General features: G+C 49.3%; 1 protein-coding gene across 1 annotated transcript in view; it reads right to left on the bottom strand.

Moving 5' to 3' along the window:
- Positions 1 to 2,610: 2,610 nt before the first annotated feature.
- LOC132358774 (myosin-8-like) overlaps positions 2,611 to 25,201 on the bottom strand; it is a 166,028-nt gene continuing 143,437 nt past the window's right edge. Inside the window, 12 exon segments of the mRNA XM_059912119.1 lie at positions 2,611 to 2,760; positions 3,766 to 3,861; positions 4,422 to 4,508; positions 4,510 to 4,530; positions 4,715 to 4,888; positions 5,198 to 5,323; positions 7,276 to 7,479; positions 7,560 to 7,868; positions 8,648 to 8,772; positions 16,939 to 17,004; positions 17,110 to 17,144; positions 17,319 to 17,353. Of these exon segments, the coding sequence (XP_059768102.1) occupies positions 2,611 to 2,760; positions 3,766 to 3,861; positions 4,422 to 4,508; positions 4,510 to 4,530; positions 4,715 to 4,888; positions 5,198 to 5,323; positions 7,276 to 7,479; positions 7,560 to 7,868; positions 8,648 to 8,772; positions 16,939 to 17,004; positions 17,110 to 17,144; positions 17,319 to 17,353 (1,428 nt within the window).

The raw sequence follows: 25,201 nt of genomic DNA, 5'->3' as shown, positions 1-25,201 counted from the left end.
TGGTTATGCTGTTTTACATGACCACTAGCTGGTGTGAGAGGTCCAGTACCTCCACCTCTTGGCCAACACTTGGACTTTTAGTCATTGTAATAGGTGTGTTGTGATATCTCATTATGTTTTAATTATTAGTCCCCTAATGATTCATGATGAGCATTTTTCATGTGCTCTGTGTATATCTTCTTTGGTGAAATGTTTGTTTAAATCTTTTGGTTCTTTAAAAATTGGGTGATTTGTTTTCTTTTTAGTGAAGATATAGATTTCTGTATGTATTCTAGACACAAGTCCTTTATCAGGGGTATAATTTGCAAATACTTTTTCTCAGTCGGTGGCTTGTCCTTTCATTCTGTTTAACAGTGTTTTTCAAAGTGCAGAAACTGAATTTTGATGAAATCCAGTTTATCAATTTTTTCTCTCATGGCTTGTGCTTTTGGTGTTGGCATCTAAGAAATCTTTGTGTAAACCAAGGTCACAAAGATTTACTCTTATGTTTACTTCTAGAAGTTTTTGTGATTCTACTTTTGGTTTCCTCTTTGATCCAAAATTTAATTTAGGAGAGTATTTTGAATTTTTTTGTTTTAAACTGTTATTAATTTTAGACATTTTTGCGATTGAGGCCTGTGCAGTTTATACTGTAAAGGAGTGAGGCTGATAGGGGTTGAGAGGCAAGGGAGTGTGGATGGTAGAAGGTGGAAGAGGGACAGGAGTGCATAAAGTACAATTTTTGTCTAGATTGCATTTTTGTTCTAATGCTTCCTCTCTTTCTAGATACCAAACTCCTCATGTTTATACTGCACTAAATCTATCTTGTTTTATCCTTCCTCTTTTCATAAGTCCTTTCTCTCTCTCTCTCTCTCTCACCCACTCATCCATCCAATCTGTCAGAAAACCCTATGTGCGCCACCTTCACAGTACATCTAGAATCCATCTGCTTCTCGTCATCTCCCAGTGCCTATCTCTCTGGTCTAAGCCACTGTCATTTTTTATCTTTTATTTTGCAGTAGGCTCCTAACTGGTCTCACAGTTTCGACCTCTGCCCCCTTCAGTGTATTCTCAATGCAGCAGAGTGATTCTTTTTTTTTTTTTTTAAAGACTTATTTATTTATTCATTTTGGCTGTGTTGGGTCTTCTTTGCTGCGCACGGGCTTTCTGTAGTTGCGGCGAGAGGGGGCTACTCTCCCTTGCGGTGCAGAGGCTTCTCATTGCGGTGGCTTCTCTTGTTGTGGAGCACGGGCCCTAGGTGTGAGGGCTTCAGTAGTTGCAGCATGCGGGCTCAGTAGTTGTGGCTTGCAGGCTCTAGAGCACAGGCTTAGTAGTTGTGGTGCATGGGCTTAGTTGCTCCGCGGCATGTGGGATCTTCCAGGACCAGGGCTCGAACCCGTGTCCCCTGCATTGGCAGGCAGATTCTCAACCACTGCGCCACCAGGGAAGTCCCCAGAGTGATTCTTTTAAAATGTGTGTTAATATCACTCCTCTGCTCAAAACACTCCAAAGATTTCCCATCTCACTCTGAGTGAAGAAAAAAGTCCTCAGGTGGCCCTGAAGCCCTACATGATCCCTGGGGTCCCAGGTTCCTCTCTTATGCCGTGACTATCTTGCTCATTCTCCTCTAGCCCTGCTGGCCTCCTTCCTGTCCCTGGGCCATGCCAAACTGCCCCTGCCTCAGGGCCTTTGCATTTTCTTTTGTTCCCTCTGCCTGGAATACTCTTGCTTCCTTCAGGTCTCAGCTCAAATGTGTTTTTCTTAGGCCTTGCTTGACTCCTCTCTACATAGTACTAACTGCCTCCCTCTTACTTTTTTTATTTCTCATGAGCACTTACCTGACACATTACGCAGCTTCTTATTTTTTTTGTAGATCTTTTTACAAAAATTTTATGTTGGAGTATAGTTGATTAACAATGATGTGTTAGTTACAGGTGTACAGCAGAGTGATTCACTTATACCCATACAAGTATCCATTCTTTTTCAAATTCTTTTCCCGTTTAGGTTATTAGAGAATACTGAGCCGAGTTCCCTGTGCTATACACTAGGTTCTTGTTGATTATCTATTTTAAATATAGTAGAGACAGCTTCTTATTTGTTGACTGCCTTTCTTTCCTTGCAGAATATAAGTTCCCAGAGGGAGGGAACTATGCTTTGTTCACTGCTATTCCCATAGTACTGAGAGCAGGGCCCGGCGCATAGTAGATGCTCAGTAACCACCTGCGGAGTGGGTGCATGAGTGTGTCCTGTCTGAAGGCGTAACCTCAGTGAGTGGTTTCCTTAGTCATTTGTAACAGTCTAGAGAGACTTAATAAAGTTAAGTCCAGTAAAAGATAATTGTGTGTGTGTGTGTGGTGGAGCTGGAGATGGGAAAGGGGATGCGGGGTGGTGAGGGAGGTACAGATATTGAATGTTCCACAAAGCCATATATAATGTTAGAATAATAATAGCTAGGTGAGAACTGTGTTTGAGAATAAGTAATTTTGGAAGTAAATGAGTCTGGTTCAGTTTATCAGTTCACTGTAGTTTTTATTTATTCAACATGAAGAGAAAAACATCACAAAGCAAGTGACCCAAAATAGCACGTTTTGTGCATTTCTTCAGCCCCTTGGCAGCATCAGGCAGATGTGTTCACTCTGCACTGACTTGTATGTGAATCTCCCGGCTCTTCACCCGCAGCTTGTTGACCTGGGACTCGGCAATGTCAGCCTGTTCCTCGGCCTCCTCCAGCTCGTGCTGGAGCTTGCGGAATTTGGCAAGATTAGCATTGGATTGTTCCTCCTAAGAATAAAGTTGTGAGAGTTAGACTTTGTGGTTCTCATTGCACTTGTCACAAACAGGATTATTTCCTCAACTCAGATATTTCCTCCTTACGGTTTGTTTGTCATATCGGATTTCAAATCCAGACAGAACTTGTAACTTCAGTTACATTTTTTACTCTAAAGAATGAAAGAAGAAATAGTTTTGAAATGGAAGAGACGAGCTCATTATGTCAAACCCATGTATACGTGCAGTCTATTTACGATGTATGGACTGAGTGGAAAGGAGGAAGAGACCCATGTGCGCTCGCTCACAGAGGTTAGACAGTAAATGTAAGGTCAAATTCTAACTTTGGGAAAATCCCAGTTGAAGTGTTTTTGCCATATATTTTGACTCTGGTATACAGAGACGCTGCGGGTGGGGGGATGGGGATAGGAAGAAAGTATGCCCTTTGTTGGTTGCACTTACTACCATTTGTGCCTCTCCCTTTCGTGTTCCCTTTTCTTACCTCTTACCCACTACATTGTGTCTGGAAGAGTGGGGAACAACCAGGAAAAGTGAAGCTGGAGAATCTCCCAACACATCCTAATTTGCTACAGCGAATGTGCAGGGATAAGTCCCTGCTGATGACAGTGGTAGTGAGGGAAGGAGTCAGCTGGGGTAAAAGATTTCTGTTTGGCTTTTGGGAACAATTGATTTTGTGCATTTCTAGAGGGAGAGGAATATTTATCATGGTGTTAGATTTTCTGCTGGATATTCTTTGCAGCTATCAAGTAAGGTGGGTTATTTGGAATTTTCTTTTTTTCCCCCAACCCCTACAAATTGCTTAATAATAAAAATATCTCGTCTTGAGGTCTTATTCTATAATTAGGATTTGGGGGTAAATTCATATTTATATCCTCTCTCTTAAAATAAGAATGACATATTCTTACTTGGTCTCTTTCTTTCTCATTAACACATTCTCTTAATATACTTTCTACCCCCAACGAAGTTTCCTTCTTCCCTCAAGGGCTTAAAGATACTTACAGCCTCCTCAGCTTGTCTCTTGTATGATTTCACCTTTGCCTGTAATTTATCTACCAGGTCTTGCAGCCTGAGAACATTCTTGCGGTCTTCCTCAGTCTGGAAGTTTGAAAAAAATGGTCTGCATTGAATCCAACAAAATCAAACCACTACAGGTGGTGAAGTAAATCAGTTTGATATGATGGCAGGTGGGCCTGGGGTAAATGTGGTCAACTCTGAGGCTTCCTTCATAGTATTAACAGTAGCCACTCTTGTTAAATGTCCACTGTGTGCAGACACTATATTGGAGAGTTATACACGTCTCTAATCCTTACCTGCCTACTCTGGTGAGTAGATGTTTTTATTCTATTTTACAGGTGATGAATTAAGGTTGAGAGTGTTAGGTAACCTATCCGAGTTTAAAAAGTAAGAGGCCAAACTAGGACTAATACCAGTTTATCTGTCTTTGAAACCTGTATTCTTTCCTCACTTACACGATTTTCTAAAGGCCTTCCTGATTTTCCTAGCTTAGGAAAGGGTCTGTGATAGGTGATTGTGTCATTTGCCCCTTATGTATATCGAGTTAACATGTAGCTATTTGTGAGTACCACATAGTCACCAGGTTTTCAATTTCCCTTTGTGCAGGAAGTCTGGATATTCTAGAAAGCTCTTCCCCTTACCTGGTAGGTGAGTTCCTTTACTCTTCTCTCGTGTTTCTGCAAACCTTTAACAGCCTCAGCATTACGTTTCTGCTCACTTTCAACCTACCTCTCCTTCAAGCTCACGTACCTACAATCAAGAAAGATACTTATATAGTCAGTTTTGGGGGATGTTAATTACCTCAGGACCTACTGACGATATTGGGTGGCTGTCCCCAGCCACAGGATAAGGATGGGAGTCAATATACAAGAAGAGAGAAGGATCGGGGAGTGCCGTTTTCACTTTCCGGATTCAGAGAGATTGAGAGACCCACCCTGGCCTCCAGCTTCTGGATGTGCTTCTTGCCACCCTTCAGGGCCAGCTGCTCAGCCTCGTCCAGGCGGTGCTGCAGGTCCTTCACCGTCTGCTCCAGGTTCTTCTTCATCCGCTCCAGGTGGGCGCTGGTGTCCTGCTCCTTCTCTGTCAGCTCCTCGGCCATCATGGCCGCCTGGTTAAGTTCACAAGAGGCATCAGTGGGCCACCCACCCCTCCTATGCGGGCACACGGAGGGTGCTGTGAGGCTGGTACTAGGCACGCTGATGCTTTCCTCCTTGCCGCAGCCACCGCTGATGCTGCATGGTTCCCCTCCCACTTTGCCTCTACTGAGGCTCCGTCTCCTTCCGTCTCTCCGGGAAGCCACCACTGACTGAATGCAGGGGTGAGGAGAGGAAACCTACTTGCAGGTCCCAAAGGGGCGGCGTAGAAGCCCCTTTCTTATCTCCAGACAGCATCTCTGATAAGAAAGAATGGAGCGCACATCCGTGACATCCTTCTTGGCCTTCTCCTCTGCATTTTTGGACTCCTGGATAGACTTCTCCACCTCTGCCTGGCATTGGGCTATGTCAGCTTCCAGTTTTTTCTTGGTATTTATCAGGCACGTGTTCTACAAGAAAAATTAGATAAGAGGTTCGGGCTACATTTGGACACTTACAACGATTGGAAGGGAGAGGGTTGGGTGGGGAAAGAAGTCAAGCTCGAGAACGTTCCATTTCTTATTTTTCACACAGGTGAAAAAAAATTAAAAAGACTTTCCTTTTTGATAGACAGATATCCCAAAACAGGCCCGAGAATTGTACATAAAAGAATTGAGTAAATGATAAATGTGGACATTTAAATATTTGAGGAAGGATAAATTATTTAGTTAAAGGTGCTGGAACAAGGAAATGGTTGACGTAACTATGTGAAATGAAAAATAATTCTCATGATCAAAACATTGTACAGGGCTTCCCTGGTGGCGCAGTGGTTGAGAGTCTGCCTGCCAATGCAGGGGACACGGGTTCGAGCCCTGGCCTGGGAAGATCCCACATGCCGCGGAGCGGCTGGGCCCGTGAACCACAACTGCTGAGCCTGCGCGTCTGGAGCCTGTGCTCCGCAACAAGAGAGGCCGCGATAGTGAGAGGCCCGCGCACCGCGATGAAGAGTGGCCCCCGCTCGCCGCAACTAGGGAAAGCCCTCGCACAGAAACAGAGACCCAACACAGCCATAAATAAATAAATAAATAAATAAATAAATAAGTAAATAAATCTTTAAAAAACAAAACAAAACAAAACAAAAACATTGTACAGAGTTGTTAGGATGATGACAAACGAGGAAACATTTGCAATGTGCATTACTGAAAAAATAGTTCCTTCCTTAATATGTAAAAAAGACAAATCATTAAGAAAAAAGGGCAAAAGTACAAATAGCTAAGACACACCAGAAGAAATACAAATAGCCAACAAATACGACAAAATGTTCCACCTCATTAGTAATCAAAGAAATAAGAATTTTTAAAATGAGGCATTTTCAACCATAAAATCGGTGAAGATTAAAAAAAATAATAGCTAAGCACTCTCACTTATTTTCCCCATGGGAGTAAAAATTGGGACAACTTTGTTAAAGACCAATTTACAACATATCATAAATGTCTTTGCTGTTTTGACCATGAATATATACTTCCAGGAATTTACTGACTTTTAGGAATATGAAGGAAATAGTAATCATGGATATATGTGAAAATTTAGTTATGAAGAAGTTAGTCATACAATCTTCTAATCATAAAAATTTTTATTGGGAACAGTCTAAAAATATCCAACCGTAGAAGACTGATTAAATAAATGTGCCATAATACACAACTAAAATGGACTGCTTTTCTGCCATTAAAAAACTGTATCATAGAAAACTGTTTTAAAATATAGAAATATGTTCACAACACGTTGTTAAATGAAAAAAAGTTGCAAAAGGATTGATCACGTTTACAAAAAATATCATATTTATGTATAGAAACAAGAGCCTAGAATAGGAGATCCCAAAATGCTAACATATGGTTGGTATTTTTCTAGTTTTTTGGCTAATTCAAAAAATAGTTTTTAAAGCAAGGAATTTTGGGGGAATTCCCTGGCAGTCCAGTGATTAGGGCTTTGTGTTTCCACTGCGCAGGGCGCGGGTTCGATCTCTGGTTGGGGAACTAAGATCCTGTATGCCATGTGGTGTGGTCCAAAAAAATAAGAAATGAAACAAGGAATTCTTGAACTTTCCTAAAAGTAATTATTTCAAAAGACAATCCTAATTTTCTAAGCTTGCAGCTTAAATGTTACTGCCTCTGTGAAGCCTTTTCCAGCCCTTTTATGCAATAATTTGTCATGCCTTGCTCTGATTTCCCCATGATCTTTTATCTTCAGATAAAAGAAAGCTCAGCAATCTGTCCATCTAGAGACCAAGTTATTCCAAGAACTAGGCCTAATGAAAGTTTGTCTTGACCACTAGCCTGGAAGGAGCGGTGGGAACTCCTCTCCATCAAGCCTGGGTCCTGCCTGCCTCCAGGGTGGACCCAGAGTGGAGTGAGGACGGACACACGTGGGAGTGAAGGAGCTGCACGCGGTCGCTGGCCTCCAGCAGCTCGTGCTCCGCCAGCTTGCGGGTGCGCTCCGTCCGCGCCAGGGCCACCTTCCTCTCCTCCGGCTCCTCCAGCGAGAGGCCATTCCTGTGCTCCACGAGGGCCAGCTGCTCCTTGAGGTCCTCGCTGCTCCTCAGGGCGTCATCCAGATGCAGCTGGGAGTCGTTCACGAGAAACCAGGGGTGAGACCGGAGCCCAGGGCAGGCTGAGGTCCCGCCAGGTCCTCCAGGGGCCGTGCACTCACCTTGAGCTGGCTCTGGACTGAGCACAGGTATTTCTGGGTCTCTGCCACCTGGCGGTTGGAGTGGCCCAGCTGAATCTCCATCTCACTGAGGTCTCTCTCCATCTTCTTCTTCAGCCTCAGAGCAACATTCCGGCTCCAGATCTCAGCATCCAGCACGCTTTGCATGGCCTTTGCTGCCCGCTGGCTGTTTCTTTTCAGCTGCTCGATTTCTTCTTCCTTCTCAGTGATCTTGTGGTCAAGCTCAGATTTCAGCTGGTTCAACTCTAGCTGGACACGCAAAATCTTGCCCTCTTCACGCTTCAAGGAACCCTGATAAAAGTAAAGGAGTGATTGGGATTGCCGGGGGCAGCCACCTTTTCTTGAATGAGGTTTTTCATCCCCATTAGGATAAAAAGGGTATTATTAGGCTCATTTTACAAATAAATAGAACAGTACTCAAAAAGGTCAAACAGTTTGCTCCCAAATTGTTACTAGTAATGAAACTAGAACTGAAGCTTTGTTGTTAACAATCTTATGTCTTGAGAAGGACAGAGCATCATTTTCAATTAGTAAAAATTTTGATTACTGTGTCTTTTTAAATAGTGACCATAAGTCAGGAGCCAACCTCTGCTCAAGAAAGACAGAGAAAGACGAGGAATTGCTCTCCTGTTATCCTGCATAGGGCAAATTTCCCTAGACCCTCTTAAGCATCCGCCCCTCACTGGCCACAGCTGGCGATAGCATCAGGATCCTGCACTCTTTGGACCACACAGAATTCCCAGCAGCCAAAGATGACCTTGTATAACTCTCTGTTAAAACTAAGGGATTCTGAGCTGGCTCTCAGGATGTTTGGTGATTGAGTTCTTGCTTTCTGAGAGGAAGACGTTGAGGACATAATGAACAAGTTTATTTATTCAATAGGAGAAATACGATGGACTAGAGAACACTCATGAGGCGAGGCAGCAGAGAGCAGCTGGTCCACCCCCAGGGCGGGGGTGGGGCTGGATTCTTCCCATTGGAGCCCCAGTGCCTCCTGCAGGAAGGGCCCCTGGGGGTGGTCTAGTCCCCTTCCTCAGCGCCCCGCCCTCCTTCACTTCTCAGACACGTGCCTCCACCTCTTCCAGGGCAGCCTGGAGGTCTGACTTTTCTTGCTGCACTTGCTTCCTGGTCTTCTCCAATTCCTGAAGATTCTTGCTCATTTCCGCAATCTGCATGGTTAAGTCGGAAATCTCTTCTGCAAAGCACAGGCTTGATTTAGGCTGTTTTCACAGGCTCTGTCTGATAGCACCGGCATTTGCCAGGGAATTTGGGGATTGGTGATTCATTCATGACCTTCATATAGGAGAGGACAAAGACAGGGAAACCTTTCGGGGGAGGTGTCGACAAGACACAGGTGTGTGGCCTCACCTGAAGATGCAGAGGGAGGAACAAGAGAACACCTGTATGACCCTGAACCTTCACACGGTACACAAAAGTGTCACAGAGAGTACCGGGGGAGACTACTGTGGAGAAAACACAGAATCATGGTCTCAGAAATAGAAGGGGCTTTAGAGGCCATTGGGTTTGGTCTAGTTTTGTAGGACAGCGGTCTGAGATCCTAAGGGATCTAGTGACAGGATCAAGGACACAAAGCCATGTAGAGACAGAATCCATGGAAGATATGTTCTGTAGAAGAGCACGGAGCTTAGCAGCCCAGCGAACCCTCTGTTCTCGAGAACAAGGCTTGGCTGTGACTATGCCTTACATTGGGGAAGTTTGGGTCCCAGGGTAAAGTGAATAGATGTGAGGAATTTGTGGGGCATCGGGAAGGAGGAGGCTGTGGCCAAATGGGGGAGTGGTGGCCAGAAGAGAAGGGGGGCTGTCACACACCTGTGATAGGGAGAGAGCTGGGGGCTGTCACACCCCTGTGATGGGAAGACAGCTGGGGGCTGTCACATACCTGTGATGGGGAGACAGTTGGGGGCAGTAACATACCTGTGATGTGGAGACGTCTGGGGGCTGTCACATACCTGTGATGGGGAAGGAGATGGGGATTGGCAAACACCTGTGATGGGGAGAGACCTGGGGGCTGTCACATACCTGTGATGTGGAGACAGGTGGGGGCTGTCACACACCTGTGATGGGGAAGGAGATGGGGATTGTCAAACACCTGTGATGGGGAGAGACCTGGGGGCTGTCACATACCTGTGATGTGGAGACAGGTGGGGGCTGTCACATAACTGATATGGGGAGAAAGCTAGGGGTTGTCACATACCTGTGATGTGGAGACAATGGGGGCTGTCACATACCTGTGATGGGGAGAGAGTTGGGGGCTGTCAGTCTGCTGTGTGATGTGGAGACAGCGGGGGGCTGTCAGATACCTGTGATGGGGAGAGAGATCGGGAATGTCACATACCTGTGTCGCTGAGACAGCTGGGGTCTGTCACATACCTGTGGTGGGGAGAGAGGTGGAGGCTGCCACTCACCTGTGATGGGAGAGAGCTTGGGGCTGTCACTCACCTGTAATGGGGAGAGAGATGGGGTCTCTCACTCACCTGTGATGGGGAGAGAGCTGGGTTCTGTCACCCACCTGTGAAAGGAAGAGAGCTGGGCGTTGTCACGCACCTGTGATATGGAGACAGCTGGGGAAGGTCACACACCTGTGATGGGAAGAGAGCTTGGGGTTGTCACATAACTGTTATGTGGAGACAGCTGGGTGCTGTCACCTATAATGGGGAGACAGCAGTGGGCTGTCACATACCTGTGATGTGGAGACAGCTGGGGCCTATCATATACCTGCGATGGGGAGAGAGTTGGGGGCTGTCGGGCACCTGTGATGGGTAGAGAGCTGGGGGCTGTCACTCACCTGTGATGGTGAGAGAGCTGGGGGCTGTCACACAGCTGTGATGGGGAGAGAGATGGGGGCTGTCACATACCTGTAATGCGGAGAGAGCTGGTGGCTGTTTCATACCTGTGATGTGGAGACAGCTGGGGGCTGTAACATACCTGTGATGGGGAGAGAGTTGGGGGCTGTCAGGCACCTGTGATGCGCAGACAGCTGGCGGCTGTCACATACCTATGATGGGGAGAGAGCTGGGGGCTGTCACATACCTGTTATGGGGAGAGAGATGGGGGCTGTCACACACCTGTGATGGGGAAAGAGATGGGGACTGTCAAACACCTGTGATGGGGAGAGACCTGGGGGCTGTCACATACCTGTGATGTGGAGACAGCTGGTGTCTTTCAGATACCTGTGAAGTGGAGACAGTTGGGGGCTGACACATACCTGTGATGGGGAGAAAGGTGGGGACTGTCAGGCACCTGTGACGAGGAGACAGCTGGGGGCAGTCACACACCAGTGATAGGAGAGAGGTGGGGGCTGTCACTCACCTGTGATGAGGAGAGAGCTGGGGGCTGTCACACACCTCTGATGGTGACAGAGATGGGGACTGTCAAACACCTGTGATGGGAAGAGAGCTAGTGGCTGTCACATACCTGCGATGTGGAGAAAATGGGGGCTTTCACCTACCTGTGATGGGGAGAGAGTTGGGGGCTGTCAGGCTCCTGTGATGCGGAGACAGCTGGGGGCCGTCAGATACCTGAGATGGGGAGAGAGCTGGGGGCTGTCACTCACCTGTGATGTGGAGAGAGCTGGGGGCTGTCACACACCTTTGATGGGGACAGAGATGGGGACTGTCACATACATGTGTCGATGAGACAGCTGGGGGTTGTCACATACCTGTGATGGGGAGAGAGCTGGAGGCTGCCACTCACCTGTGATGGGGAGAGAGCTGGGGGCTGTCACTCACCTGTAATGGGGAGAGAGATGGGGGCTCTCCCTCACCTGGGATGGGGAGAGAGCTGGGTGATGTCACCCACCTGTGAAGGGAAGAGAGCTGGGCGTTGTCACGCACCTGTGATATGGAGACAGCTGGGGAAGGTCACACACCTGTGATGGGGAGAGAGCTTGGGGTTGTCACATAACTGTTATGTGGAGACAGCTGGGGGTTGTCACCTATAATGGGGAGACAGCTGGTTGCTGTCATATACCTGTGATGGGGAGAGAGTTGGGGGCTGTCAGGCACCTGTGATGCGGAGACAGCTGGCGGCTGTCACATACCTATGATGGGGAGAGAGCTGGGGGCTGTCACTCACCTGTGATGGGGAGAGCTCTGGGGGCTGTCACACACCTGTGATGGGGAAAGAGATGGGGACTGTCAAACACCTGTGATGGGGAGAGACCTGGGGGCTGTCACATACCTGTGATGTGGAGACAGCTGGTGTCTTTCAGATACCTGTGAAGTGGAGACAGTTGGGGGCTCACACATACCTGTGATGGGGAGAAAGGTGGGGACTGTCAGGCACCTGTGACGAGGAGACAGCTGGGGGCAGTCACACACCAGTGATAGGAGAGAGGTGGGGGCTGTCACTCACCTGTGATGAGGAGAGAGCTGGGGGCTGTCACACACCTGTGATGGGGAGAGAGATGGGGACTGTCACATACATGTGTCCATGAGACAGCTGGGGGTTGTCACATACCTGTGATGGGGAGAGAGCTGGAGGCTGCCACTCACCTGTGATGGGGAGAGAGCTGGGGGCTGTCACTCACCTGTAATGGGGAGAGAAATGGGGGCTCTCACTCACCTGGAATGGGGAGAGAGCTGGATGCTGTCACCCACCGGTGAAGGCAAGAGAGCTGGGCGTTGTCACGCACTTCTGATATGGAGACAGCTGGGGAAGGTCACACACCTCTGATGGGGAGAGAGCTTGGGGTTGTCACATAACTCTTATGTGAAGACATCTGGGGGCTGTCACCTATAATGGGGAGACAGCTGGGGGCTGTCATATACCTGTGATATGGAGCCAGCTGGGGCCTGTCATATACCTGTGATGGGGAGAAAGGTGGGGACTGTCAGGCACCTGTGTCGAGGAGACAGCTGGGGGCAGTCACACACCAGTGATGGGAGAGAGGTGGGGGCTGTCACTCACCTGTGATGAGGAGAGAGCTGGGGGCTGTCACACACCTCTGATGGTGAGAGAGATGGGGACTGTCAAACACCTGTGATGGGAAGAGAGCTAGTGGCTGTCACATACCTGCGATGTGGAGAAAATGGGGGCTGTCACATACCTGTGATGGGGAGAGAGTTGGGGGCTGTCAGGCTCCTGTGATGCGGAGACAGCTGGGGGCCGTCAGATACCTGAAATGGGGAGAGAGCTGGGGGCTGTCACTCACCTGTGATGTGGAGAGAGCTGTGGGCTGTCACACACCTTTGATGGGGACAGAGATGGGGACTGTCACATACAAGTGTCGATGAGACACCCGGGGGTTGTCACATACCTGTGATGGGGAGAGAGCTGGAGGCTGCCACTCACCTGTGATGGGGAGAGAGCTGGGGGCTGTCACTCACCTGTAATGGGGAGAGAGATGGGGGCTCACCCTCACCTGGGATGGGGAGAGAGCTGGGTGATGTCACCCACCTGTGAAGGGAAGAGAGCTGGGCGTTGTCACGCACCTGTGATATGGAGACAGCTGGGGAAGGTCACACACCTGTGATGGGGAGAGAGCTTGGGGTTGTCACATAACTGTTATGTGGAGACAGCTGGGGGTTGTCACCTATAATGGGGAGACAGCTGGTTGCTGTCATATACCTGTGATGTGGAGACAGTTGGGGGCTGTATCATACCTGTGATGGGGAGAGAGTTGGGGGCTGTCAGGCACCTGTGATGCGGGGACAGCTGGCGGCTGTCACATTCCTATGATGGGGAGAGAGCTGGGGGCTGTCACTCACCTGTGATGGGGAGAGCGCTGGGGGCTGTCACACACCTGTGATGGGGAAAGAGATGGGGACTGTCAAACACCTGTGATGGGGAGAGACCTGGGGGCTGTCACATACCTGTGATGTGGAGACAGCTGGTGTCTTTCAGATACCTGTGAAGTGGAGACAGTTGGGGGCTGACACATACCTGTGATGGGGAGAAAGGTGGGGACTGTCAGGCACCTGTGTCGAGGAGACAGCTGGGGGCAGTCACACACCTGTGATGGGAGAGACGTGGGGGCTGTCACTCACCTGTGATGAGAGAGCTGGGGGCTGTCACACACCTCTGATGGTGAGAGAGATGGGGACTGTCAAACACCTGTGATGGGAAGAGAGCCAGTGGCTGTCACATACCTGTGATGTGGAGAAAATGGGGGCTTTCACATACCTGTGATGGGGAGAGAGTTGGGGGCTGTCAGGCTCCTGTGATGCGGAGACAGCTGGGGGCCGTCAGATACCTGAGATGGGGAGAGAGCTGGGGGCTGTCACTCACCTGTGATGTGGAGAGAGCTGGGGGCTGTCACACACCTGGGATGGGGAGAGAGATGGGGACTGTCACATACCTGTGTCGCTGAGACAGCTATGGGCTGTCACACACCTGTGATGGGGAGAGAGCTGGGGGCTGTCACTCACCTGTGATGTGGAGAGAGTTGGGGGCTGTCACACACCTGTTATGGGGGGAGAGCTGGGGACTTTCACATGCCTATGATGGGGAGACAGATGGGGACTGTCAAACACCTGTGATGGGGAGATAGCTGGGGGCTCACACATACTTGTGAGGTGGAGACAGCTGGGGGCTCTCACATACCTGTGATGGGGAGAGAGTTGGGTACTGTCACTCACCTGTGATTGGGAGAGAGCTGGGGGCTTCAGACACCTGTGATGAGTAGAGAGCTGGGGGTTGTCACCTACCTGTTATGGGAGGAGAGATGGGGGCTGTCACTCAGCTGTGATGGGTAGAGAGATGAGGGCTGTCACTCAGCTGTGATGGAGAGAGAGATGGGGGCTGTCACATACCTGTGATGGGGAGAGAGCTGGAGGCTGTCACATACCTGGGATGTGCAGACAGCTAGTGGCTGTCACACATCTGAGATAGCGAGAGAGCTTTGGGCTGTCACTTACCTGTGATGGAGAAAGAGTTGGGGGCTGTCAGGCACCTGTGATGCGGAGATAGCTGGGGACTGTCACATACCTGAGATGGGGAGAGAGCTGGGGGCTGTCACTCACCTGTGATGGGGAAAGGGATGGGGACTGTCACATACCTGTAATGCTGAGACAGGTAGGGGCTGTCACACACCTGTGATGGGGAGAGAGCTGGGGGCTGTCACATACCTGTGATGGTGAGAGAGTTGGGGGCTGTCACTCACCTGTGATGGGGAGAGAACTGGGGGCTGTCACACACCTGTGATGGGGAGAGTGATGGGGACTGTCAAACACCTTTGATGGGGAGAGAGCTGGGGGCTGTCACATACCTGTGATGCGGAGACAGCTGATGGCTGTCACATACCTGTGATGCGGAGACAGCTGGGTCCTGTCACATACCTGTAATGCTGATAAAGAAGGGGACTGTCAAACACTTGTGATGAGGAGAGAGCTGGGGGCTCACACATACCTGTGATGCGGAGACAGCTGGGGGCTGTCACATACATGTGATGGGGAGAGAGTTGAGGGCTGTCGTTCACCTGTGATGCGGAGACAGCTGGGGGCTGTCATATACCTGAGATGGGGAGAGAGCTGGGGGCTGTCACTCACCTGTGATGGGGAGAGAGCTGGGGCCTGTCTCACACCTGTGATGGGGGGAGACATGGGGACTTTCACATACCTGTGAAGGGGAGAGAGATGGGGACTGTCAAACACCTGTGATGGGGAGAGAGCTGGGGGCTTTCACATACCTGTGATGGGGAGAGAGTTGGGGACTGTCACATACCTGTGATGGGGAGAGAGCTGGAGGCTGTCACACACCTGTGATACGGAGACAGCTGTGGACGGTCACACGCCTGTGATGTGGAGAGAGCTTGTGGTTGTTCACATACCTGTGATGTGGGGAAGGATAGGAGCTATCACATAATAGTAGTGGGGAGATACCTGGGGGCTGTCACATACCTGTGATGGGGAGACAGCTCGGGGCTGTCACATACATGTGATGGGGAGAGAGCCGGGGGCTGTCACACATCTGTGATGGGTGAGAGCTGGGGGTTGTCACATACCTGTGATGCGGAGACAGCTGGTGGCTGTTACATACCTGTGCTGTGGAGACAGTTGGAGTAACATACGTGAGATGTGGAGAGAGCTGGGGCTGTCAGGCACCTGTGATGCGTAGACACCTGGGGGCTGTCACGTACCTGAGATAGGGAGAGCGCTGGGGTCTGTCACTCACCTGTGATGGGGAGGGAGCTGGGGGCTGTCACACACCTGTTATGGTGAGAGAGAAGGGGACTGTCACATACCTGTAATGCTGAGACATCTGGGGGCTGTCACACACCTGTGATGGGGAGAGAGCTGAGGGGTGGTCACACACCTGTGATGGGAAGAGTGATGGGGACTCTCAAACACCTCTGATGGGGAGAGAGCTGGGGGCTGTTACACACCTGTGATGCGGAGACACCTGCTGGCTGTCACATACCTGTGATGCCCAGACAGCTGGGAGCTGTCACATACCTGTGATGGGTAGAGAGTTGGGGGCTGTCGGGCACCTGTGATGCGGAGACAGCTGGGGGTTGTCACATACCTGTGATGGGGAGAGAGCTGGGGGCTCTCAAACACCAGAGATGGGGGGAGAGATGTGGCATGTCACATACCTGTTATGCTGAGATATCTGGGGGCTGTCACATACCTGTGACGGGGAGAGAGCTGTGGTTTGTCACTCACCTGTTATGGGGAGAGAGATGGGGGATGTCACTCACCTGTGATGGGGAGAGAGCTGGGGGCTGTCACATACTTGTGATGGGGAGAGAGCTTGCGGGTGTTCACCTACCTGTGATGTGGGGAAGGTGTCGGGCGGTCACATACCTGTAGTGGGTTGACACCTGCGGGCTATCACATACCTGTGATGGGGAGACAGATGGGGGCTGTCATTCACCTGTGATGGGGAGAGAGCTGGGGGCTTTCACACAGCTGTGATGCGGAGAGAGATGGGGTCTGTCAAACTCCTGTGATGGGGAGAGAGCTGGTGGCTGTCACATACCTGGGATGCGGAGCCAGGTAGTGGCTGTCACATACCTGTATTGGGGAGACAGCTGGGGGCTGTCACATACCTGAGATGAGGAGAGAGCTGGGGGCTGTCACTCACCTGTGATGGGGAGAGAGCTGGGGGCTGTCACACACCTGTGATCGGGAGAGAGATGGGAACTGTCAAACACCTGTGATGGGGAGAGACCTGGGGGCTGTCACACACCTGTGATCGGGAGAGAGATGGGAACTGTCAGACACCTGTGATGGGGAGCGAGCTGGGGGCTCACACATACCTGTGATGTGGAGACAGCTGGGGGCTCTCACATACCTGTGATGCGGAGACAGCTGGTGGCTGTAACATACCTGTGATGTGGAGACAGCTGGGGGCTGTCACATACCTGTGATGGGGAGAGAGTTGGGGGCTGTTCAGGTACCTGTGATGCGGAGACACGTGTGGGCTGTCAAATATCTGTGATGGGGAGGCAGCTGGGGGCTGTCACCTGTGATGGGGAGAGAGCTAGGGGCTTTCAAACACCAGTGATTGGGAGAGAGATGGGGACTGTCAAACACCTGTGATGGGGAGAGAGCTGGCGGCTGTCACATACCTGGGATGCGCAGACAGCTTGTGGCTATCACATACCTGTGATAGCGAGACAGCTGGGGGTTGTCACATACCTGTGATGGGGAGAGAGTTGGGGGCTGTCAGGCACCTGTGATGCGGAGACAGCTGGGGGCTGTTACATACCTTAGATGGGGAGAGAGCTGGGGGCTTCACACACCTGTGATGGGTAGAGAGCTGGGGGCTGTCACTCACCTGTTATGGGGGGAGAGCTCAGGGCTGTCACACACCTGTAATTGGGAGAGAGCTGGAGGCTGTCACTCACCTGTGTTGGGGAGATAGCTGGGTGCTGTCACACACCTGTGATGGGGAGAGTGATGGGGACAGTCACACACCTGTGATGGGGAGAGTGATGGGGACTGTCAAACACCTCTGAGGGGGAGAGAGCTGGGGGCTGTCACATACCTGTGATGTGGAGAGAGCTGGTGGCTGTCATATACCTGTGATGTGGAGACAGCTGGGGACTGTCACATACCTGTGATGGGGAGAGAGTTGGGGGCTTTTAGGCACCTATGATGCGGAGACAGCTGGGGGCTGTCACTCACCTGTAATGGGAGGATAGATGGAGGCTGTCACTCATCTGTGATGGGGAGAGAGATGACGGCTGTCACTCAGCTGTGATGGGGAGAGAGGTGCGGGCTGTCACATACCTGTGATGGGGAGAGAGCTGGGGGCTGTCACACACCTGTACTGGGGAAAGAGCTGGGGGCTGTAACTCACCTGTGATGGGGAGAGAGCTGGGGGCTGTCACATACCTGTGATGCGGAGATAACTAGTGGCTGTCACATACCTGTGATGTGGAGACAGCTGGGCGCTGTCACTTACCTGTGATGGGGAGAGAGCTGGGGGCTGTCACTCACCTGTGATGGGGAGAGAGATGGGAGCTGACAGACACCTGAGATTGGGAGAAAGATGGGGACTGTCACATACCTGCGATGCTGAGACAGCTGGGGGCTGTTACACACCTGTGATGGGGAGAGAGCTGAGGGCTGTCACCCACCTGTGATGGGGGGATAGCTGGAGGCTGTTAAACACCTGTGATTGGGACAGAGATGGGGACTTATAAACACCTGTGATGGGGAGTGAGCTGGGGGCTGTCACATACCTGTGATGTGGAGATAGCTGGCGGCTGTCACATAACTGGGATGCGGAGACAGCTAGTGGCTGTCACATACCTGTGATGGGGAGACAGCTGGTGGCTCTCACATACCTGTGATGGGGAGAGAGCTGGGGGCTGTCACACACCTGTTATGGTGAGAGAGATGGGGACTGTCACATACCTGTAATGCTGAGACAACTGGGGGCTGTCACACACCTGTGATGGGGAGAGAGCTGAGGGGTGTCACATACCTGTGATGGGGAGAGAGTTGGGGGCTGTCACTCACCTGTGATGGGGAGAGAGCTCGGGGCTGTCACACACCTGTAATAGGGAGAGAGCTGGGGGGTGTCACTTACCTGGGATGGGGAGAGAGCTGGGGGCGGTCACACAACTGTGATGGGAAGAGTGATGGGGACTGTCAAACACCTCTGATGGGGAGAGAGCTGGGGGCTGTCACACACCTGTGATGCGGAGACAGATGCTGGTTGTCACATACCTGTGATGCCCAGACAGCTGGGAGCTGTCACATACCTGTGATGGGTAGAGAGTTGGGGGCTGTCGGGCACCTGTGATGCGGAGACAGCTGGGGGCTGTCACATACCTGAGATGGGGAGAGAGCTGGGGGCTGTCACTCACCTGTTATGGGGAGAGAGCTCGGAGCTGTCACACACCTGTAATTGGGAGAGAGCTGGAGTCTGTCACTCACCTGTGATGGGGAGAGAGCTGCGGGCTGTCATACACCTGTGATGGGGAGAGTGATGGGGACTGTCAAACACCTTTGAGGGGGAGAGAGCTGGGGTCTGTCACATACCTGTGATGCGGAGACAGCTGGTGGCTCTAACATACCTGTGATACGGAGACAGCTGGGGCTGTCACATACCTGTGATGGGGAGAGAGTTGGGGACTGTCACTCACCTGTGATGGGGAGAGAGCTCGGGGCTGTCACACACCTGTAATAGGGAGAGAGCTGGGGGGTGTCACTTACCTGGGATGGGGAGAGAGCTGGGGGTGGTCACACACCTGTGATGGGAAGAGTGATGGGGACTGTCAAACACCTCTGATGGGGAGAGAGCTGGGGGCTGTCACACACCTGTGATGCGGAGACAGATGCTGGTTGTCACATACCTGTGATGCCCAGACAGCTGGGAGCTGTCACATACCTGTGATGGGTAGAGAGTTGGGGGCTGTCGGGCACCTGTGATGCGGAGACAGCTGGGGGCTGTCACATACCTGAGATGGGGAGAGAGCTGGGGGCTGTCACTCACCTGTTATGGAGAGAGAGCTCGGAGCTGTCACACACCTGTAATTGGGAGAGAGCTGGAGTCTTTCACTCACCTGTGATGGGGAGAGAGCTGCGGTCTGTCATACACCTGTGATGGGGAGAGTGATGGGGACTGTTAAACACCTCTGAGGGGGAGAGAGCTGGGGGCTGTAACATACCTGTGATGCGGAGACAGCTGGTGGCTCTAACATACCTGTGATACGGAGACACCTGTGGCTGTCACATACCTGTGATGGGGAGAGAGTTGGGGGCTGTCGGGCACCTGTGATGCGGAGACAGCTGGGGGCTGTTCCATACCTGAGATGGGGAGAGAGCTGGGGGCTGTCACTCACCTGTGATGTGGAGAGAGCTGGGCGCTGTCACACACCTGTGATGGGGAGAGAGATGGGGACCATTAAACACCTGTGATGGGGAGAGAGCTGGGGGCTTTCACATACCTGTGATGCGGAGACAGCTGGGGGCTGTCACATACCTGTGATTGGGAGAGAGTTGGGGGCTGTCGTTCACCTGTGATGCGGAGACAGCTCGGGGCTCTCATATACATGAGTTGGGGAGAGAGCTGGGAGCTATCACTTACCTGTGATGGGGAGAGAGCTGGGGGTGTCACACACCTGTGATGGGGATAGAGCTGGGGGCTGTCACACACCTGTAATGGGGAAAGAGCTGGGGGCTGTAACTCACCTGTGATGGGGAGAGAGCCGGGGGCTGTCACATACCTGTGATGCGGAGACAACTAGTGGCTGTCACATACCTGTGATGTGGAGACAGCTGGGCGCTGTCACTTACCTGTGATGGGGAGAGAGCTGGGGGCTGTCACTCACCTGTGATGGGGAGAGAGATGGGAGCTGACAGACACCTGAGATTGGGAGAAAGATGGGGACTGTCACATGCTTGTGATGCTGAGACAGCTGGGGGCTGTTACACACCTGTGATGGGGAGAGAGCTGAGGGCTGTCACCCACCCATGATGGGGGGAGAGCTGGAGGCTGTTACACACCTGTGATTGGGACAGAGATGGGGACTTTCAAACACCTGTGATGGGGAGTGAGCTGGGGGCTGTTACATACCTGTGATGTGGAGACAGCTGGCGGCTGTCACATAACTGGGATGCAGAGACAGCTAGTGGCTGTCACATACCTGTGATGGGGAGACAGCTGGTGGCTCTCACATACCTTTGATAGGGAGAGAGCTGGGGGCTGTCACCCACCTGTGAAGGGGAGGGAGCTGGGCGTTGTCATGCACCTGTGTTATGGAGACAGCTGGGGACGGTCACACACCTGTGATGGGGAGACAGCTTGGGTTTGTCACATACCTGTGATGCTGAGATAGCTGTGGGCTGTCACATACCTGTGATGGGGAGAGAGCTGTGGGTTGTCACTCACCTGTTATGGGGAGATAGATTGGAGTTGTCACTCACCTGTGATGGGGAGAGAGCTGGGGTCTTTCACACACCTGTGATGGGGAGAGAGCTTGGGGTTGTTCATATACCTGTGATGGGGGGAAGGCTGGGGGCTATAACATACCTGTAGTGGGGAGACACCTGCGGGCTGTCACATAACTGTGATGGGGAGACAGCTGTGGGCTTTCATTCACCTGTGATGGGGAGAGAGCTGGCGGCTGTCACATATCTGGGATGTGGAGACAGCTAGTGGCTGTCGCATACTTGTGATGGGGAGACAGTTGTGGGCTGTCACATACCTGAGATGGTGAGAGAGCTGGGGGCTGTCTCTCACCTGTGATGGGGAGAGAGCTGGGGGCTTCACACACCTGTGATGAGTAGAGAGCTGGGGGCTGTCACATACCTGAGATGGGGAGAGAGCTGGGGACTGTCACTCACCTGTGATGGGGGGAGAGATGGGGAATGTCACATACCTGTAATAGTCAAAGCAGTCTTGAGGGAAAAAAATGGAGCTGGAGGAATCAGACTCCCTGACTTCAGACTATACTACAAAGCTACAGTAATCAAGACAATATGGTACTGGCACAAAAACAGAAACATAGATCAATGGAACAAGATAGAAAGCCCAGAGACAAACCCACGCACCTATGGTCAACTAATCTATGACAAAGGAGGCAAAGATATACAATGGAGAAAAGACAGTCTCTTCAATAAGTGGTGCTGGGAAAACTGGACAGCTACATGTAAAAGAATGAAATTAGAATACTCCCTAACACCATACACAAAAATAAACTCCAAATGGATTAGAGACCTAAATGTGAGAATGGACACTATAAAACTCTTAGAGGAAAACATAGGAAGAACCCTCTTTGACATAAATCACAGCAAGATCTTTTTTGATCCACCTCCTAGAGTAATGGAAATAAAAACAAAAATAAACAAATGGGACCTAATGAAACTTCAAAGCTTTTGCACAGCAAAGGAAACCATAAACAAGACGAAAAGACAACCCTCAGAATGGGAGAAAATATTTGCAAATGAATCAACGGACAAAGGATTAATCTCCAAAATATATAAACAGCTCATTCAGCTCAATATTAAAGAAACAAACACCCCAATCCAAAAATGGGCAGAAGACCTAAATAGACATTTCTCCAAAGAAGACATACAGACGGCCACGAAGCACATGAAAAGATGCTCAACATCACTAATTATTAGAGAAATGCAAATCAAAACTACAATGAGGTATCACCTCACACCAGTTAGAATGGGCATCATCAGAAAATCTACAAACAACAAATGCTGGAGAGGGTGTGGAGAAAAGGGAACCCTCTTGCACTGTTGGTGGGAATGTAAATTGATACAGCCACTATGGAGAACAATATGGAGGTTCCTTAAAAAACTAAAATTAGAATTACCATATGACCCAGCAATCCCACTACTGGGCATATACCCAGAGAAAACCGTAATTCAAAAAGACACATGCACCCGAATGTTCACTGCAGCACTATTTACAATAGCCAGGTCATGGAAGCAACCTAAATTCCCATCAACAGACGAATGGATAAAGAAGTGTGGTACATATATACAATGGAATATTACTCAGCCATAAAAAGGACCGAAAGTGAGTCATTGGTTGAGACATGGATGGATCTAGAGACTGTCATACAGAGTGAAGTAAGTCAGAAAGAGAAAAACAAATATCGTATATTAACGCATGTATGTGGAACCTAGAAAAATGGTACAGATGAGTCGGTTTGCAGGGCAGAAGTTGAGACACAGATGTAGAGAACGGACATATGGACACCAAGGGGGGAAAACTGCGGTGGGGTGGGGATGGGGGTGTGCTGAATTGGGCGATTGGGATTGACATGTATACACTGATGTGTATAAAATTGATGCCTAATAAGAACCTGCAGTATAAAAAAACAAACAAACAGAACAACTAATACTAAACTTTCATTGGGTTATTTGTATGGAAATATGTTAATATAAATGTTTCAGACATTACATGAAATTTCTAAAAATCTTACATGTTCTGGTATAATGTTATAAGTCATAATCCTAGTTATTACTTTAAAATGTATATCTCAGAAATAACTAATTTTCTTGTCAACTGCATTATTATGAACTTTCATCAGATCTTTAACTGTGGTCATTTTTAAGTCTTTTGTCATTTACAGACAGTTCTGGGTGTACTCTGATGCTTTTGCAAATATGTTCCTATAAAAGGGTTTCATCTTCAAGAAATTCATGGAAAAGACTCTGACAAGTACAGGTTTCTGGTAACTGACTGTACAGCTGAACTGAATGAATAAGCATTTTCAGAACTCTAATGAAAAACTGATGAACTCATAAAAGTGCTAACAAAAGATCAAGATGAACAAAAAAATTAATTACATGGGACTGAGTGAACAGATGAGGATGAGTATAATTTTTGTGACTTTCTGTCTGAATTAAAAAAAAAATCCCACAAGGACTCAGAGGCAAAGAATATACAAATCAATTTTCACTGCAAAGTAAAGGAGCTGTTACAGTGGAGGATTACTGGACTGAATGTCAATATTATGGCATAGTATGAGTGTGTTTCATGTTTGGTAATTGCAATCATTGTTGCTTTTGTTGTGGTCATTCATGTACGATGCTTGGTGTCAGTCTATTTATCTCTTGTAAAAATAAAATACAGTGTGTGTGTGTGAAAAAAAACTGAGGTGTAATTGGCATATAACATTTTACTAGTTTCAGGTGTACAACATATTGATTCGATATTTGTATATATTTTGAGATGATCACCACAATAAGTCTGGTTAACCTCCGTCAACATACATAGTTACAATTGTTTTGTTCTTGTGATGGGACCTGTTTCAAATGCTTTACGTGTACTGGCTTATTTAATTCTCACAACAGCCCTCTAAGGCGGGTTAAATGAGTTAATATTTACAAAATGAGTCAACACTTTATAAGCGCTCACTCAATAAATAAATGAATTAATAACTAAGTGAATGCATAAAGAAAATGCCATTTTAATCCTCCTTTTATAGACCAGAAAGCTAAAGGACTCATCTGCGGTCCCTTGGGCAGTAATAGGTGGAGCTGGGATCTTTTCCTTGATCATCTAATTCCTCTGCTCTCCTGTAACATTGCTGAAGCAGGACCTTGATGCCAGAAGCCCAGCCTTTGGGATTCAACAGCTTGGCTGGTGAGAGAGCTGCCTCATAGCCACCGTCTGTGTGATGGTTTGTTCTTTCCTTTGTGACAAATGGCCCTGAAACTCAGCCATATTTGTGAATCCAGGATTGGTGATGGTTAAACGTCTACTGTACCACATGGTGTTCTATGTCTATATACCTGGTCTCTGACTCTCAGTTTTCTCATTTATAAAATGTTGATGATTATGCTTATCTTGCAGTGAAGTGTTGTAAACAGTAGAGATAACATAATAATGGGACTGCATTAGGCTCAGAAAACGGTTGTTATTGATGCTGTTTTTATTATGGAACACCTAAGCTGATTATTTGCCAAATATAGTGGCTCTTCACTTTGGGGGGAAAGGTTTTTAAGAATTTTATGAAAGGTATGGATTTAATGTACCTATATATGTACATAATATTTTGGATATAATTTCATAGTAGGGATGCCAGATAAAATATGCCCAGGATGCCCAGTTGAATTTGAATTTCAGAGAAACAGTAAATGCTTTTTTTTTTTTTTTTAGTATAAGTATATCCCAAATATTGCATGGGTCATATTTATACTAAGAAATTTTTCATTGTCTCATCTGAAATTCGAATTTAATGGGGCGTCTCGTGGTTTTAATTTGCCAAATCTGGCAGCCCTATTTCATAGACTGAGAAGTGATAAAGGCTCTCATGAGCCTGTCCTCAGGGAAACACACATGCACGTGCACACAGACACATGTACATACTCACGTGTGCACCCACACCCACACCCACAGAATTTTGCATACGTTTCAGGGAGTCCTGTTCTGATGGATTCTTACTCACCAGGAGTCTTGGTCTCATTGGGAATCAGACATCGCACAAAGTGAGGATGAGTGCTCCTTGAATTGGCCATCAATTTGTTTAAATTTTCCTGAGACACAAACCAGAAGAAGCACATTAACCTTAGCAAACGCCGTTGCACTGGGCAGAAATACAACCGAATGTGGAAGCTGCCAAAAAACAAAACCTGAACACAGCGGACACGGTCTGGAAAGAGGAGCCCTTCTTCTTCCCGCCCTTCTTGCTCACCCCGGCGTCGCCTGGAGACAGACACAAGAGGATGTGTCCAGTGAGTCCT

The sequence above is a fragment of the Balaenoptera ricei genome, unplaced genomic scaffold (genome assembly GCF_028023285.1).
Source record: "Balaenoptera ricei isolate mBalRic1 unplaced genomic scaffold, mBalRic1.hap2 scaffold_402, whole genome shotgun sequence".
Taxonomy (NCBI): Eukaryota; Metazoa; Chordata; class Mammalia; order Artiodactyla; family Balaenopteridae; genus Balaenoptera; species Balaenoptera ricei.
The sequence above is the reverse complement of the archived record's forward strand: the minus strand, read 5'-3'. Positions and strand labels throughout refer to the sequence as shown.